At 43.0% G+C, this 19127-nt stretch overlaps 1 protein-coding gene across 2 annotated transcripts; it reads right to left on the bottom strand.

Moving 5' to 3' along the window:
* Positions 1-433: 433 nt before the first annotated feature.
* LOC123491222 (fructose-bisphosphate aldolase A-like) lies at positions 434-15700 on the bottom strand. Of its 2 annotated transcripts, none has more exons than XM_045221353.1 (8): positions 15583-15700; positions 14165-14283; positions 6267-6530; positions 5921-6081; positions 5425-5508; positions 4728-4902; positions 2951-3150; positions 434-1046 (listed from the first exon to the last, which is right to left on the bottom strand). In XM_045221353.1, exons 2-8 carry the CDS (start codon positions 14274-14276, stop codon positions 951-953), a joined length of 1092 nt encoding a protein of 363 aa, XP_045077288.1. In that variant the 5' UTR covers positions 14277-14283; positions 15583-15700; the 3' UTR covers positions 434-950. The 2 variants fall into 2 exon arrangements, with proteins under 2 accessions (XP_045077288.1, XP_045077287.1); XM_045221352.1 differs by lacking the exon at positions 15583-15700 and adding an exon at positions 14950-15057.
* Between the last annotated feature and the right edge of the window lie 3427 nt (positions 15701-19127).

The raw sequence follows: 19127 nt of genomic DNA, 5'->3' as shown, positions 1-19127 counted from the left end.
GCAAGCCTTGCTTTGTTTACCTTGTGTAGCTCAAAGAAGTTACTGATGAATGATATCGGGACTATTGATACTGTTTGTGAGTAAACTACTCGTTGATTCTTGACTGTGACTATTCATACTGCAATAATTATTTAGTCAACTCTGAAAGAATCAACCTGTGTGTGAGTCTGTTGTTTTAACTGCTGTGGGTGTGAGGCTGATATTGTGACTGTTCAAATGTGTCATTCATTGCCGGTCGGTTGGCATCTACAATATTACTGTATTCCTTAGACTAATGTGTATCGTCCTTGTCCATGTTTTTATGGCTACAGCATGACATGCTGTGAATTTCTGACCCGGCTGTCACTTATAAATGGTAGTTACACCCCCACCTAGCAGTTGCTTTAGAGCAGGCAGTCTGCCCAAACCCAAAACAGGATATCACAAAAGTGCATTTAGTGAATATGATTCTTTATTTCTATTTCCAGTGTATAGAATATCATACATTATTAATATACTCTACAAGGTCTTCCTCCAGTGGTTGTTTCAGTTGAGAGAAGAAGGCACATGTACTTAGGAATCATCAAGATGACAACACTGAATCACGAGGGATAGTCTGGGGGAGGAGCTTGTAAGTAGAGGGGGGGTGGGGACAAAGAGGTGGAGCTCAAGCTCAGCAGCGAAGGGGGAGTGACTAGGGGCAGAGGATCAGATTCTTCTCTTGGGGGAGGAGGGGTTTGAGGTGACGAAACACACAACGCTCCTGCATTAAACATAACATAACAGTGACATCACAAGTCCAAAGCAAAAAATATATATAAAAAAGTGAAAGAGGGAAAGAGTTTTGGGAAGAAAAGAGTAACAGGAATAGACCCATGAAGGGGGTGGGGTCAGCCCAGAACTGTATCAGCTGAGTGGATAGTGTGAGGAAATGGGGATGTGGTTTGATATTGAAAGGGGTGGGTCCATACTTAATAGGCGTGGTTGGCCACATAGAGGGATTCTCCGCCGGCGGCGCCCCTGTCTCCAGAGGAAACGTACTTGCCCTGACAGGCCTTGCTGTTGTTCTGTAAACGAGAGAGATAGAGGAGAGAGAGAAAGAAAGAGTGAGTGAGAGAGAAAGAAAGAGTGAGTGAGAGAGAGAGAGGAGAGAGCGGATATGGGAGAGTGAGAAGAAAGTAAAGATGGAGAAAGAGATGGTATGTGACAGAAAGTAGAAGACACAGATAAAAGACAACGATTAGTACAGACCCTCTGTCTCCCCACACAAGAACACATGGAGCCTTAGCTCCACTTCCTCTTGCTATCTTGTTATAGGAACAGTAGGTTCACACCCCCATGGCCTTACTTTATTAGGTTTATAAAGTGTTTGTAGTACTGTTTGCAAAAACAAATGACCACCCGATTTATAGGCTACAAACCCTCATGATATCATTCTGTCAGGTAGGCCTACTTTGGAGTCAACATTTAATTGGGAAGATTTTTTGGGAAAGCCTTAAAAATGACTGTTTCGGCATTCTAACTGGCTACACAACATACGGGCGCACACAAACAGGCGTTACTTCAGAAAGTCGCAGGAAATACAAACCTGTGATGCATTCTTTTTATGAATGATGAAAAACAAGTTTAATTTAACTACTCTACCGCTGTCGTTCGTCTGTAAGCTGCTCCATGGGACAACCAGTTGTTTGAGCTGCATGCTCTTGCTGCCCAACATATGATATTCTGCTCAATTCGAGCCCTGAGTGTAGGGAAATTGAGCATTTTGTTTGGGCTCAAATCAGAGGAGAGAATAACACATTTATTTTGAAAAGCAGTAATTTTTTCAATCATGTCAATAACTATTTTATTCCTCCCCTGTAGTACCAAATAAAGTCCATTCAAGGGATTGCAGATCACTCAAAAAACAAACCTGTGCTACGAACTTCCTATCAAGCATTTTTGCTAGATTTGTGTTGGCTTTCTTGTGGCGGCAATCACGGAAAAAAGCAACTATCTCCTCCCTAAGCTCACATACTCTCTTTAGAACATTACACTTGCTTAGCCACCTAACATCACTATGTAAAAGTAGATCATGATGACTACGAAACAAGTGATGTTCGTGCGGTGGCACTGCCAGATGTTTGCAGCCGCGATTGGCTGTATGTTGGGGGATATTAATTGACAGCACTTAATGGGCGGGACTACAGGAAAACAGATTCTCCTACTGGAGAATACTGACAGAGGGCTCATTTTGGCACTAAACATCATATCTTTTTAAAAAAAATTTTTTTATTAATGTTCCGAATTGATCAAAGGGGTAGCCTGAGGTGGTGTAGCGGTTAGGGCCACATATATACTGTCTTGGCGTGGATCCAGATCCGGCCCACGCCCTTCTGGCACAAACCTCTCTCCAATCTTTCCTGTCTTTCTCTCACTGTCTCTAACGCCAATAAAGAAAAATACACAAGGAGTGGGAATGCCCCACTCCTTAAAAAAAAATAATTGATCAAAGTTCCATTATAAATGTATAAACCGGCTGCTAGTTGAATAGCCCTGCTGTAGTTTGTTATCACAGCGGGTCACAATAATTATAAGAACCTTGTACCATGTATTTCAGTCTGTATTCACTGCTACTGTTGAACTATTCACAAAGTACCATCAGGCTTACTATATAAATGCCTTAACCTGACTCTGAGAATTGACAGCTGTGCTGCATTAGAGTCACTTGATAGATTAATAATATTTTGGGGGAGTTATCATGGTTAAAAGTGTATCTAGGAACACTTTGCTTGCCTGGTGCAATGGAACAAATTGAATAATGCCGAAAGTGCAAATCCCGCCCACCTGACACTCCAGGCAGGCAGGCTCAATGAAACGCTCAATCAAAGTATTTGAAAGAAAACAAATACTACTATTTGAACCCAGGTCTCAATGCCACCCCTCGTATCTCCCTCCCTCCCTCATGTTCTTCTCTCTGTGTGGGTCATACCAGGGCTCTCTTGATGAACTCCTCCTGGCAGGCCTTGCCGTTCTCTGGCTTGCCTCCCCAGGCCTTGAGGGCGGAGGCCTGCAGGGCGCGGCCGTAGGAGAAGGTGATGGCCCAGGGCCGGTGAAGGGGACACTGGTTCATGGCATTCAGGTTGATGGAGGCCTCCTCCTCAGACTGGCCGCCAGACAGGAAGGTGATGCCTGGGGAAGGACGGAGGGAGGGAGACAGGGAGAGGAAGGGTAAGATAAGAGAGGGGGAGGGGATGTGTGTGAGGGAGGGGGGGGTTGTGTGTATGTGTGTGTATGTGTGTGTGTGGAAAGTGGGTTGAGTGAGTGTGTGCGTGCGTGCGTAAAGGACGTCATGCTGCTTGCTTAGTGTGTACCACTTCCTCCCGATTCGGCACATACCTGGCTCGAAACCGGGACCTCTACTTCACAAACACACGTGACTGTCCTCCCTCAAGCATCTCTACGGGTTGCGCCACTCAAAAGCTAGCTCTTGAGCGGCGCAAGCGTGGACACTTAAGGCTGAGGAGTACGTTTCACACATCTCCATGTGCTACACGTGCATGCATGCATGTGTGTGTATATGTGTGTCTCCATATTTATATATGTACACTACCAGTCAAAAGTTTGGACACACCTACTCATTCAAGGGTTTTTCTTTATTTTTTACATTGTAGAATAATAGTGAAGACATCAAAACTATGAAATAACACATATGGAATCATGTAGTAACCAAAAAAAAGTGTTAAACAAATCAAAATATATTTTATATTTGAGATTCTTCAAATAGCCACCCTTTGCCTTGATGACAGCTTTTCACACTCTTGGCATTCTCTCAACCAGCTTCATGAGGTAGTCACCTGGAATGCATTTCAATTAACAGGTGTGCCTTGTTAAAAGTTAATTTGTGGAATTGATTTCCTTATTAATGCATTTGAGCCAATCAGTTGTGTTGTGACAAGGTAGGGGGGGGTATACAGAAGATAGCCCTATTTGGTAAAAGACCAAGTCCATATTATGGCAAGAACAGCTCAAATAAGTAAAGAGAAACGACAGTCCATCATTACTTTAAGACATGAATGTCAGTCAAAACGGAAAATGTCAAGAACTTTGAAAGTTTCTTCAAGTGCAGTCGCAAAAAACATCAAGCGCTATGATGAAACTGTCTTACCTCTGCTGCAGAGGATAAGTTCCTTAGCGTTACCAGCCTCAGAAATTGCAGCCCAAATAAATGCTTCAGAGTTCAAGTAACACACACATCTCAACATCCACTGTTCAGAGGGGACTGTGTGAATCAGGCCTTCATGGTCAAATTGCTGCAAATAAACCACTACTAAAGGAAACCAATAAGAAGAGACCTGCTTGGGCCAAGAAACAAGAGCAATGGACATTAGACCGGTGGAAATGTAGATGGCTTGGGATGAGTCGGACGGCAGAGTGAAGGAAAAGCAGCCAACAAGTGCTCAGCATATGTGGAAACTCCTTCAAGATTGTTGGAAAAGCATTCCAGGTGAAGCTGGTTGACAGAATGCCAAGAGTGTGCAAAGCTGTCATCAAGGCAAAGGGTGGCTATTTGAAGAATCTCAAATATAAAATATATTTGTTTAACACTTTTTTTGGATACTACATGTTTCCATATGTGTTATTTCATAGTTTTGATGTCTTCAATATTATTCTACAATGTAATTTTTTTTTACAAATAAAGAAAAATCCTTGAATGAGTAGGCGTGTCCAAACTTTTGACTGGTAGTGTATATGTCTCTCCTTCTCACCAGGCACGGCCGGGGGCACGGTGCGGCGCAGGGCGGTGACAGTTGCCATGGCTATCTCCTGGTTGCTGTACTTTTGGGAGCAGGAGTGTCCGGGGGTGACCATGTTGGGCTTCAGCAGGGTGCCCTCCAGGTACACATGGTGATCAGACAGAGCCTTATACACTGCAGCCAGAACCTGGGGGGGAGGAGGGGGAGAGAGACAAGGGGACAGAGAGAGAGAGAGAGAGAGAGAGAGCGCAAGAGAGAGAGAGACAAGGGGACAGAGAGAGAGACAAGGGGAGAAAGGAAATAGAAGAAATAGGGATGAGACAGACAGAAATAGTTAGAGATGTTGACATTGAAATTGATTGAATGACTGATTTATCTAATGAGTCTTCCTATCCTACCCAGACTAAGCACGCTCTATTCCAATACCCACACTAGCACACTAATGTTGCGTTTACACAGGCAGCCCAATTCTGATCTTTTTTTCACTAATTGGCCTTTTGACCAATCAGATCAGAACTCAACAAGATCTAATGTGAAAAGATCTGATGTGATTGGTCAAAAGACCAATATGTGGGAAAAAGATCAGAATTGGGCTGCCTGTATAAATGCAGCCTACTTAGAATGAAGCAGACATGCATTTTAAGTGGCATTCTAGAATGGCCATTGGAAGGTAGCCACTGTTTTTCTGTTAGTCAGAGCAATCCATCACCTTCTCAGTGACATACTGGCAGCGCTTCAGGTCATGGTCTCCGTCTGGCAGGATCTCGGGCTCCACGATGGGCACGATGCCATGCTAGGGAAGGGCACAGGAGCATGGCAACCAGCATCATGACTACAGAACAGACAATGCAACTTTATTGGTTAGGGTGCCTGTGCCCGGCATTTCAATGGCACTGGAGTTGGCAACTTGGCACTCGAGCTAATTTGATTCACTTGGTGGTTACCTCTATAGCTACAGAGCAGGCTAAAAAAACTACAACTCCTTGATAAGTAATTATAGTGGTGATATGGTTTTTCGAAGCAGAGATGTGAAACATTTATAAGAAATAGATATTGTTTTGTGGAGATTGATGAAGAGTGGGGAATGATGTTATGTAAGTGTGAACTGTAGGGGCCAAGTGTGTGCCAACTCATTTTATGTGTGCCAATATGTTCACACATGTTCAATGCGTTTGTTGTTCTTTATGTGTGTGTGTGTCTCTCACCATCTGGCAGATGCTGGCGTAGCGGGCCAGGACGTTGGCGTTCTCCTTGATGGCCAGCTCTGAGGGGGTGGTGTCAGTGATCTTCAGCACACAACGCCACTTAGCAAAGTCAGCGCCGTCCTTTTTGTACTGGGCACACCGCTCGTACAGCCCATCCAGACCTGAGGGTGAGTGAGTGAGTGATAAAGAGGGGATGGATATGTTTAACATTATGAAATAAACATGACTCGACACTTTGTTCCAGTTTCACTCTTCAAACCATCCCCTGAATACAATCTGCATATGTAGCAAAGTTGAGCTCAATACTAGAGGTCAAAGGTCACCTAGCCCTGGCGTCATCTCTCACCCTGAGTGGTGGTCTCTCCGTTGGTCCCAGCCAGGGGGACGACACCTTTGTCCACCTTGATGCCCACCACCATGTCCCTCTCCTTGATGAGCTGGGGGAACAGCTTGCCGTCGTCTGTCTTCTGGTACAGGGTCTCATGGAAGAAGATGACTCCGCCGATGCATGGCTCTACACGGTCGGCCGTGAAGAGGAGCTGGCGGTAAAGACGGCGGTTCTCCTCAGTGTTCTCAGCGTTGATGCTTTGGAAGCGCTTGGCCACGCTGCCTACAGGTGGGTTGGAATGAGGTTAAATATTAATACAATAAATAAAAAATATATACAGTGCATTCGGAAAGTATTCAGACCCCTTCTCCACATTCATTTACGTTACAGCCTTCTTCTAAAAAGGATTAAATAAATAAAAATCTTCATCAATCTACACACAATACCCATAATGACAAAGCAAAAACAGGTTTTTAGAAATACCTTATTTACATTAGTATTTAGACCCTTTACTATGAGACTTGAAATTGAGCTCATGTGCATCCTGTTTCCATTGATCATCCTTGAGACTGGAGTCCACCGGTGGTAAATTCACTTGATTGGACATGATTTGGAAAGGCACACACACCTGTCTATATAAAGGTCCCACAGTTGACAGTACACGTCAGAGCAAAAACCAAGCCATGAGGTCGAAGGGATTGTCCGTAGAGCTCAGAGACAGGATTGTGTCGAGGCACAGATCTGGGGAAGGGTAATAAATGTCTGCAGCATTGAAGGTCCCCAAGAACACAGTGGCCTCCATCACTCTTAAATAGAAGAAGTTTGGAACCACCAAGACTCTTCCTAGAGCTGGCCACCCGGCCAAACTGAGCAATCAGGGGAGAAGGGTCTCAGTCAGGGAGGTGACCAAGAACCCGGAGTTCCTCTGTGGAGATGGGAGAACCTTCTAGAAGGACAACCATATCTGCAGCACTCCACCAATCAGTCCTTTATGGTAGAGTGGCCAGACGGAAGCCACTCCTCAGTAAAAGGCACATGACAGCCAGCTTAGAGTTTGCCAAAACACACCTAAAGGACTTTCAGACCATGAGAAACAAGATTCTCTGGTCTGATGAAACCAAGATTGAACTCTTTGGCCTGAATGCCAAGCGTTACGTCTGGAGTAAACCAGGCACCATCCCTACGGTGAAGCATGGTGTTGGCAGCATCATGCTGTGGATATGTTTTTCAGCGGCAGGGACTGGGACTCTAGTCAGGATCGAGTGAAAGGTGAACAGAGCAAAGTACAGAGAGATCTTTGATGAAAACCTTCTCCAGAGCGCTCAGGACTTCAGACTGGGGCGAAGGTTCACCTTCCAACAGGACAACGACCCTAAGCACACAGCCAAGACAATGCAGGAGTGGCTTCGGGACTGAATGTCCTTGAGTGGCCCAGCCAGAGCCTGGACTTGAACCCGATCGAACATCTCTGGAGATGGGGTCTGAATACTTTCCGAATGCACTGTATACAGCATACTAGTGAACATGTTATGTGGTCCGGAGTGTGGTCCGGTGTCAATGTGTGGTCCGGAGTCAACAGCACTACCACTATACCAGACTCTGGCACATTAGGTTAATTATTAAAGTGGAAATGAACTGACAGCATTTTAACTAATTTGCAGATATGAAACAAACAGACACATTATATCAGTTAAGAATATCTAATTCCCAGTTTATGCTACAAAACCACCTTTAGAAAGAGGTTTTAAAAATAGGTTATATTTGATTCAACATTCCATGACGTACAGTAAGGCATTGTTGGCAGAATAGATTCATGGAGTTCACCAATACATTTCTTGGTAGTCCAAAATAATATTGCTATCAGGTTGTAAATCACAGCTGGCCTGCCTGGTACATTGTTTGCTGCCTCCATTCGCGATGCACCGTTTTAGTTTCAATGACTCAATATTTTGGACAAAAACTGACGAATGTTAACTAAGGCTGGGAATCAAACTAGCAAGGGCAATGATCACAAGTCAGTCATAACGTGGCTAATAGGCTAGAGTATCTATTTATGTAGCAAGCTAGATAGCTAGCTGTTAGGAGGATGTCATGCCATTGGAGTTGGTAAGTCATTTACTTTTTCCCCTCATGTTGTTTTTCGTGGCTACACAGCTAGAGATGGAAGTGTCATTTGGTTAGCTAGCAAGAAATGTGAATCGCTTTGCTAGCTAGCTATGCTGAACGACTGTTATCCAGTTAGCATATCTCTTGCGTTCGCAAATTCACTCTGGCTATCTACTCCGATTTCAGAGCACTCTCGTCTGAGTGTGCCAGAGCGCAGAATAACAGATTAATTTATGAATGTGCAACACCCGCTGAATATGACCGGTGTCAGTAAACGTAGGAAAAAAGGTATTAGTTTGTGATGAACGCTCGAGAACATGTAACCAGCCTAACCAGCTCTGCTAGGGCGAGTAAAATGGTCAGAGTGAGGTGTTCTCTCATTTGTGTCTGGAAGTAGCTAGCTAGCAAGATAAGTAACCAACATTAGCCAGTTAGCTTGGTTGCTTGGTTGGGACAAGCATGCATTGGCAGGCAAGCTGCAGAAGGACGAGAAGGCTACTTACTATTCCCCGTCATTTATCAGTGCAATTTTGACAGCCAACTAGCTGAAAATGTTTAAGAGGGTTTATCTAATGTTCCTTCGTTAAATTTTAGCTCATCTTGCTCTGGCTAGCATTAGTTGTTGACCTTGTTGTTGTTTATGAGCATATAGGGAAAGATAGCCTACCTTTTTATGGTTGTTAGATCAATAGGACTCCTGTGGTATTTAGCTACAGTGCATTCGGGAAGTATTCAGACCCTTTCACTTTTTCCACATTTTGTTATGTTACAGTCTTATTCTAAAATGGATTTTTTTGTTTGCAAAATTATATTTAAAAACAAAACTGAAATATCACATTTACATAAGTATTCAGACCCTTTACTCAAGCACCTTTGGCAGCGATTACAGCCTCGAGTCTTCTTGGGTATGATGCTACAAGCTTGGCACACCTGTATTTGGGGAGTTTCTACCATTTTTCTCTGCAGATCCTCTCAAGCTCTGTCAGGTTGGATGGAGAGCATCGCTGCACAGCTATTTTCAGGTCTCTCCAGAGATGTTCGATCAGGTTCAAGTCTGGGCCAATCAAGGACATTCACGAGACTTGTCCCGAAGCCGGTCCTGCATTGTCTTGGCTGTGTGCTTAGGGTTGTTGTCCTGTTGGAAGGTGAACCTTCGCCCCAGTCTGAGGTTCTGAGCGCTCTGGAAGAGGTTTTCATCAAGGATCTCTCTGTACTTTGCTCCGTTCATCTTTCCCTCGATCCTGACTAGTCTCCCAGTCCCTGCCGCTGAAAAAGATTCCCACAGCATGATGCTGCCACCACCATGCTTCACCGTAGGGATGGTATTGGCCAGGTGATGAGCAGTGCCTGGTTTCCTCCAGACGTGACGCTTGCCATTCTGGCCAAAGAGTTCAATCTTGGTTTCATCAGACCAGAGAATCTTGTTTCTCATGGTTTGAGAGTCCTTTACGTGCATGTTGGCAGACTAAGCTGGCTGTCATGTGCCTTTTACTGAGGAGTGGCTTCCGTCTGGCCACTACCATAAAGGCCTTATTGGTGGAGTGCTGCAGAGATGGTTGTCCTTCTGAAGGTTATCCCAGCTCCACAGAGGAACTCTGGAGCGCTGTCAGAGTGACCATCAGGTTCTCGGTCACCTCCCTGACCAAGGCCCTTCTCCCTCGATTGCTCAGTTTGGCTGGGCGGCCAGCTCTAGGAAGAGTCTTGGTGGTTCCAAACTTCTTCCATTTAAGAATGATGGAGGCCACTGTGTTCTTGGGGACCTTCAATGCTGCAGACATTATTTGGTACCCTTCCCCAGATCTGTGCCTTAACACAATCCTGTCTCGGAGCTACGGACAATTCCTTCGACCTCATGGCTTGGTTTTTGCTCTGACATGCACTGTCAACTGTGGGATCTTATATAGACAGGTGTGTGCCTTCCAAATAATGTCCAATCAATTCAATTTACCGCAGGTGGACTCCAATCAAGTTGTAGAAAGATCTCAAGGATGATCAATGTTAACAGGATGCACCTGAGCTCAATTTCGAGTCTCATAGCAAAGGGTCTGAATACTTATGTAAATAAAATGTCTACAAAACAGTTTTTGCTTTGTCATTATGTGTGTAGATTGATGAGGAAAAAATTTTATTTAATCAATTTTAGAATAAGGCTGTAACTGTAAATGTGGAAAAAGTGAAGGGGTCTGAATCCTTTCTGAATGCACTGTATTTGCAGAAATCCATTCAGGTGTATTTTGTGGCTTTTGCCGAATGCGTTCTAATGATCTGATTGGCTATGGCACACCTGTCTGTGTAGACTCTGGTCCTGGACGGGACAGATGTTTTTATTAGGTTTTATTTACTGCAGTGTCTATTAATTGTCCAAACGCACGGCCGCTATCCCACTCTATATTGCTATAGAATTTTCACAAATGCCTTACTATACGTAATTCCCAAACATTCTAAGAATTTATGAAAATGTCCATATCTAAGTGCTCGCTTGTCAGAAAATGTACAAATAAAAAAAGTGGCATATTCTTTCTGGGGTGTATAAGAACAGATTTTAATAAGATGTAATGTTGCTAGAACGCTTTCAGTTCCACTTTAATACATTCCTAAATATCAGTGGCGGCTCCTGAAAAAATTCTCAGGAGGGGCAATTTTTCTGATGATTTAGGTGACCTACACACATTTAAAAAAAAGATATGTCCAGCAACAACATGAAGACAGGGGCAGCATATAAGTCAATACCAGAAGCATTTATTGACTGATCTCAAAAGTGTTGGCTTACCAGGGTTGGTGGAGCCCTCAGTTTCATCTTTGCCTCGCAAAGCTAACTCAAACACTCCGCAAAACTTCACACACTGGATTAGCCGGCTGAGGATGTGGCGGTTCTTGCTAATGTCGTAGTAAATATATTTGTTATAGTGAATATGGAATATGATATGTTGAGTAAAATGTTGTGCTAAGATCTATTTAGGTCAGGAGCTGGTTATAAGTTCTGTTCCTATCCAATAACAATGGACAAAAGGGTCCTATCTTGTCAGCCTTGTCAGCAGGTGGCCAAGGACAACACCCACGCCATAGGCCTCTCAGTTCTTCCAACTCACGAGTTCTTGCTCTGAGGACACACACACACACAAACACACACACACACACACATCATCACTGTTAAACACACACACACACACACACATCATCACTGTTAAACACACACACACACACACACACACAAAAATCCCCTCTCTTAGGCTGAACATTTGAAGACAGAGAACCCGACTCAGAGCCAATGCAACAGTGACAGTAGCCTGGAGGTGACCTCGCCCAACTCATCAGGACCAATCAGAAGATCAGAACTACTAGATTGAACCTACTTCATTTATTGCATAAAATGTCTGCACACAATGTTTCGGGGCTCTCTTCAGATAATAATAATAATAATAATAATAATAATAATTGCCATTTAGCAGACGCTTTTATCCAAAGCGACTTACAGTCATGCGTGCATACATTTTTGTGTATGGGTGGTCCCGGGGATCGAACCCACTACCTTGGCGTTACAAGCACCATGCTCTACCAGCTGAGCTACAGAAAGTGGATACTCATGGATGCGCATTGCAATTGTAAAATGTCAACACAATTGGAGACACCACGTCATTTTTGGAGACATGTTATTGACAGTAAACTATTGTAGATGCGACTGCTAACTAAATAAAACATTTTAGCTGGCTAGCTAATCATCTTAGCTAAATGTGGGGCAAACAATTCAGTTATTTACCGTTCATTTGAGGGATTGGGGTGAAAGAAATCGAGTTACATAGTGATACTTTACGATATACTGTATTGACAATATCGCAATATTTTAGCGCTAGTTGGCTGTACCTGCACCAAAACACCATTATTGTTCCTTCATAGCTTGTTCTCAATCTTTTCACATTGGGAGCCAATTTGTTTTCAGCACTTTTATTTCCATGACTGATCAAAACTCGTTCTCATGGCTTTCTGATCCCTCTGCAACAGACATATGGTGCGCAATAAAATCACAGTATCGAATCGCAATACGTATAGAATCATGAGACTCGCAATGCTGATGCATATATCTTATCGTGAGGTTCCTGGCAATTCCCAGCCCAAGTTCATTTGCCACAACAAATCTCTTCGCTAGCAAACGCTAATATTTTGGTAAGTGATGCAAATAGTGAACTATGTAGGGCCAGGATGTAAAATATATGTAGCTGCAGCAATTTCTCTTATCTGATATGGTAAGTAATGGGGCTTAATTTATAGCTCCCTAAGAGTTTGACGAACGGGTCCGTGAACGCGATTCCAGATATATTTACCTCTGAATAAACTGCCTTTATTACACCATATCCACATCCAGTAAACTTGTGATTATCAACACTAACCTCATCGTTGTGGCGGCGGACAGCTAGCCTGTATCCCTCGTCATCCAGTTGAGTGAGTGGCAATGTCTTTTTCGTTCGTACCAATTTTTGGAAAATCCTCGGGTGTAGGACTTTCCGCCTTTAGTAGAAACCTGTTGAATTATTAAATTTGGTCTGGGAGGTCCTAATTGTTTCGTTGCCAATTTATCTTCATTTGTTCGCCGACAAAAAGGAACTTATTTCAAAGACACAATCGAGTTGGACTGAAGCCTAGCCATTTTGATAGTAGTAGTGAATTGATTGAGGCTGCTACCTGGTCTTTTCTTAGTTACGTTCATTCGTGGTTACGTTATGTATGACGAAAGCGCGTAAGTGCAAGCCCACAGACACCCATAGAGAATGTATTGAAAGCTTTGAAATGTGAAACAAATAGATTTTACATGACAGGCTATGAGAGACTTCTGGGCGATTTTCAACCTGACTGAAATCGCCCAAAAAACGGGCGGGGCCATTTGAAGCACGACTTTAGCCTGATTTGACATTTAGTGGCTGGCAGATCAGACGTGAACACTGATAACTGCTGTTGCCGTGATATAATTTTTTATAAATTTATAATTTTTTTTAATTATTTTTTATTTTTTTATTTTTTTATAATTGATTAGAAAAAAAATCCCTTCCTTTTCCCGTTTGGCAGTGCGTCGCCCATATCGCCCTATTGAACAAGCCGTCCCTGCTAAATATACAGTATATACTAGTGTTATGACAATTCCAAATCTCTACTTTGGTTAGCAGGCTGGCCTTGGGACATGAAGATTCTGGTTTGAAGTGCAATACCATGCACAGACAAACCCCACAAAATCACCACTTAATAAATACTACATTTGGAAAACTGGCCTTGTTGGCACCAAATGCTCCAAGACATCTGTATTGTAATTTGAATGGGAGGTTTAGTGTCAGCATGCAGGACAGTTTGCCAAGCGTTGTATTTCCGGAGGCTCTCGGAAGGATGGAGGGATATCACCATGGTAACAGCAGAGTGTGAACTTGGATGTTGCCATTCTCCCTTTCAGGGATTGGGACATTTGTTCTATGTGTTATGTAAGTAGCCTACAGTGCCACTTGGGCAAGACTTTCTCTGCGGTAGGTTACAGCTGAAGATGTGGTTTTGCTTGCAGACATTGTGAAATGTGATGGTAAGCGTTCGAATTGTGTTTAATACATTTTTATACCCTTCTCTCTGATAACACTGTTTTACATGTAGGCCTTGTTATGTAGGGCATGTTGTTTTATGTAATAGTGCGATCTCTCGGTCTCTGGCTCTGCCAGTCTGGCAGTGTCAGTTATAGCCCATTATAGGCCACCGTACACCATCTTTGATATGCCATGTATGAGTGTGTTTAGTGGGTGATCTGATCCGTGTGTGTGGACTCATCGGCAGTCCCCTACCTGTGGACTCATCAGCAGCAAGGATTCCCTTGCCAGGAGCGACGATCTTCTGAGCAATATCACTGAGCTCCTTCTTCTGCTCCGTAGAGAGGAATGGGAATGAGTGAGGCATCGTGTCTCTGAGAGAGAGAGAGAGCGAGAGGGGAGGTGGGAGTGAGGGAGAGAGAGGGGGTGAGGGAGACATGGAGAGATAAATCATTGTTATAAATTATTCAGTTGAAAGGATTATATATATATATATATATATATATATATATATATTCAGTGTTTGTAGCATGGATGGTTTATCACCAATGACGCAATCAACTGTCATAGCAGCATCATAAGGTATAGGCCTGGGCCTATGCTACTAAATTACCTATGTGTATTGTGTTTAATAAATACATTAACATTGGTAATCATAACCATATTGACATTCTTGCTAGCTTAGTGTCCATTCCAAGCGGTTATCATAGCCTGGCAGCCGCTAGTGCGCTTTATGGATCTCCACTGCTATCTTCTGAGCTTGATGTGCATAGCTGGTAATACACTCCCCTGGCGACCGGTTCGTACATAAAACATTCTCCATTCAGGCTGCAAAGGCTTCAATTTCCTCCTTAACTATATTTAATGGCGAGAAGGCGAAAAAAGTGGAAATATGTGTACTACGAACCTGTCGACGGGGGGACACGAGTGTATTACCTACAGTCTGTGTACATCAAGCCCAGACGATATAGTAGATATAACGTTAACACACTAGCAGCAGCTGCCCAGGCTAGTTATCATGATGAGTCTCCCAATATTACCTTGGTCTGCCTATGTGCGCCATCGGAGGAGACCGTCTGATTTCTCTAATAAAAGCATCTCAAATATTCTGGTGAGCATTTCAACCGTGAAAAACGACATGACACTCTTTTGAAATCTCATTATGCATCCAAATCTCCCTTATAGCCGGTGCGTTGCGCTCTATGGAGTTTTCACATGCCGTGCGTTCGTGAGGGATTCGCTTTTGGCATCCGTTGATGTAGGCGTGTACACGATGTTCTGATCGTCTTTTGGCGAGAGCTTGTGTGATATTTCTGGATTTATTTGCGCGCTATTAACAATTTACATAATATGCGCGTTATTAAATGCCCTGTGAAGTCATGGCAAGCGTTACTTCCGCGTCTGTCCTTGCCATTGCATCCCGTATGACCTTGTAATACATTGGGAGTTGCCGGAGAGGAAGTCACACGTAAGTCATACTTCAACAACTATAGACATAAAATAAAATACGACATCATTCATACATCTCATATATATATATATATATATATATATATATATATATATATATTACCTATTCAGCTTGAGGCTTATAAATACAATAATATAGTAATGTCTGCTGAAAACGACATCATCTTACATAAAAAATGATTAGTTGATGGAAAAAAACGTACCAGTTTATCTGCGCAAAAGCTGTACGGGTTTGAGGATGAAGCGATTCGTTCTGTTGCAATGAAGGAGGATGTCTAGTATTGTTAAATGTCAAGCGACAGGGGGAGGCCAGTGACGAAGAAGAGGGCCTTGCACCAGGCCACGTTCGGAGACTGTCCAATCAAAACGCACTATGAAAGATTGACATTTCATTCCATCCATTGTCTGGAGAAAACACTTTTCTTTCTGTGACGGTGGTTGGCTCACTTGCATCCAAGGGTTGTTCTTTTGAGTGACGGAAGAGAAATAAGGCGTGTTTTGGGAATAACGGGGTGGAAGGATTTGTGATAATGTACGTGACGGTTCTCACGTGAATAATTCATGCTCTTAACATGCCCGTGATATACAGCCACAGCAGAAAGGCACTAAATTGCAGTGGTGCCGCATTGAGTCACGACTGCACCATAGAAGCAGCATTATCCTCAATCTAGGCCTACTATGAATAATAAGCCTTTTCAATTGAAACTTCAGGGATGTTATCAACATGTTGCTGCTGATTGTTATCAACATGTTGCTGCTGATTTGGCTTGAGACTGTTCATGATTATGATAGTTTACATAGCATAAGAATAAACCTTGGTCATAATAATCAATTGAATTGAATTACTAGACCTACTATATACGATAAATACAATATGATGATGGCAAGATGTGCAGAAGACTACTGGCAGCAAAGCTATTCAAAAGATGTCCTATTATAGACCTACTGTAGCCAACTCTAAACTAACTCTGAATGCTCAAAATAGCATTGTCATGCTCAATGTGCTTCATCATCACCATACATTACTTAATTGTCTCCCTTTCAAAAAAATAAATATATATATTGTAAAGTGGTTGTCCCACTGGCTATCATAAGGTGAATGCACCAATTTGTAAGTCGCTCTGGATAAGAGCGTCTGCTAAATGACGAAAATGTAAATGTAAATGTAGTTTCTAACTCTGCTCTCCTTTGCTTCCTTCAACCATACCTCCCTCCATGTCACCCATCCCTCCCTCCATGTTACTGGTGTGGAACATGATGTGCTGGTTTGGTTTGGTCATATTGATGTTCAGCCTTAGCCACCATTGGTGCAACAACTTAGCACCATCATCACACATTGTAACAACGTTTCCTAAACATTTCCAAAACTCTGCACTGGTAGTATTGAATTCAGTCTGTGTGTAATGTGACCTTCCTCTGGCGCAGTCAGACCACCATGTTACATAATACACTCTGGCTCGCTGTGCTGCCCAGGGGACCACATACTGACCGATGCTGTTTCCACAGGGGACACACTCTTTTCAAGGCATTTCGATACAAAGTTATTTTCGTAGCAGATTAGGAGAGCATTTTCGCTAACCCTAACCCCTTTCCTTACCTTAACCTCAGTCTCCTAACCTTCTATGTTAATTCTCCTAACCTAATACGAAAAAGTCACAAACTATAAACCAAAAGATTACATGATTGGCTATAGAAGAGTAGTATGAGTCCGAGAGAAACAGAAAGAGAGATGGTGTGTTATAAACTCACATCACTTAGACCACACAGAAAAGTTATGCAAAGGGAATGACAATAAAATGCCCTAGAAAGAAGTGATTCAATCCACTCACTGCACACTTCGATGAACTAAACTTAAACCTGGTAACCTTAGAGGATGGGTAAACCCAGCTCTACTGCTGAAGGAGGAAGAATTCACTATCTGTCCCCCAGTACTATCCTCCACCTGCCACACTCATGACAGGATGTCACCTGGAACAACCCAGTCAATGGCATTTGGGTGCCTTTCTCTACAAACCAAAGCAATTTTATGTTGTTTGACTTACAGACAACGTAGGTTTACCACCAGTCCCACTTATTGTGATAATTCTTGCCTCAAGTGAACTTCCTGCTGTAACTGAGCCAAAGTGTGTAGGTTTTCAGGCAACTCAGCTGACTGCAACACATTTTCTTTCCTGTGTTGGTACTTTGGAATGTATTGACCATTGATTTGGGACAGTGGTCATTGTCAAGTGGCAGGGCTCATGTGACAGTTGTTATTAGCGAAATAATGACGGGACTGACAGTCTTATGTTGCTTGAGGCTGGGAGAGGACCATACTGAGGAAATGTCACAATATTGTGCATATTTTGAGAAAAAGAAGAACCGCACAATATATTTCATCAGGAAAAAAAGTACAAGTCCACTGCGTCAAAGCTACAGTATATACATATGTATTGTGAATAAACTTGAGTGTAAATGTGATAAAAATAACTGATTAATGAATTAGGGAACAACTAAAACCATCATTTACATTTTACTCATTTAGCAGACGCTCTTATCCAGAGCGACTTAAAGTTAGTGAGTGCATACATATTTCATACTGGCCCCCCATGGGAAACGAACCCACAACCCTGCCGTTGCAAGCGCCATGCTCTACCAACTGAGCTACAGGAGGCCTGTAATCATGTAAGTATTACATCAGCTACAGGTGTACAAAACATTAAGGACACCTGCTCTTTCCATGACATAGACTGACCAGGTGAATCCTGGTGAAAGCTATGATCCCTTATTGATGTCACTTGTTAAATCCACTTCAATCAGTGTAGATGAAGGGAAGGCGACAGGTTAAAGAAGGATTTTTAAGCCTTAAGACAATTGAGACATTAATTGTGTGTGTGCCATTCAGAGGGTAAATGGGCAAGACAAAAGATTGAAGTACCTTTGAACAGGGTATGGTAGTAGATGCCAAGCCTACCAGTTTGTGTCAAGAACTGCAACACTGCTGGGTTTTTCATGCTCAACAGTTTCCCGTGTGTATAAAGAATGGTCCACCACCCAAAGGACATCCAGCCAACTTGACACAATCTGTGGGAAGCATTGGAGTCAACATGGGCCAGCATCCCTGTGGAACGCTTTTGACACCTTGTAGAGACCATGCCCCGACGAATTGAGGCTGTTCTGAGGGCAAAAGGGGGCAACTCGATATTAGGCAGGTGTGTTTCATGTTTTGTACACTCAGTGTATTTGATTGCTGCAGAGGCACAGAATTGTACTTGTGCTGTAATGAAAGTAGATGCCCTATATTGTAATAGCACTCTAATAATGTTGTTCTCTCTTGGACACATATGTCACAACCATCCATAAACTGGTTGTAGCCTTTGACTTTAAGGATGTGTGTTAAAAGGATTCAGATTGTATTTTCATATTGGTACATAAATACAGTAACCCACCCTGTCTTCCCTTTCCATTTATCTAGGGATGAACGCATAACTCCTTACTTTTGCACAAATTGTCCATTAACATCAAGGTGTGAATATGCAAACATGCTGTGCGTCTTGAGTTAGGATTCATCATTCAATCCTACCGCTCCTCCGTTTCTCCCTCTATCTAAATTTGATCTCGAAGCAGAGGCAGTTGAAGGACTCACATTCTGGGGGTTGGCAGGTGCAAGCACAGTCCCACATGTTACACTTTGGGGAAACAAAGCAGAGGGTAAGAACAAGTGATTCAAACCCTGATCAGTCACACACTCAGGGGTTTTACTCACATT

The sequence above is a fragment of the Coregonus clupeaformis genome, chromosome 7 (assembly GCF_020615455.1).
Source record: "Coregonus clupeaformis isolate EN_2021a chromosome 7, ASM2061545v1, whole genome shotgun sequence".
NCBI lineage: Eukaryota > Metazoa > Chordata > Actinopteri > Salmoniformes > Salmonidae > Coregonus > Coregonus clupeaformis.
Note: the sequence above shows the minus strand (reverse complement) of the source record. Positions and strands in the feature narration are given on the sequence as shown.

Bases quoted from the DNA above. Each gene is read 5' to 3' on its own strand.
- LOC123491222 (XM_045221352.1), bottom strand. From the start codon at position 14,972: ATGGCGCACATAGGCAGACCAAG. The intron at 6,531-14,164 runs GTAGGGGACTGC...ACCCACCTGTAG, and splicing joins TGCTGCTGATGAGTCCACAG to GCAGCGTGGCCAAGCGCTTC. The intron at 1,047-2,950 runs GTATGACCCACA...TCTCGTTTACAG, and splicing joins AGTTCATCAAGAGAGCCCTG to AACAACAGCAAGGCCTGTCA.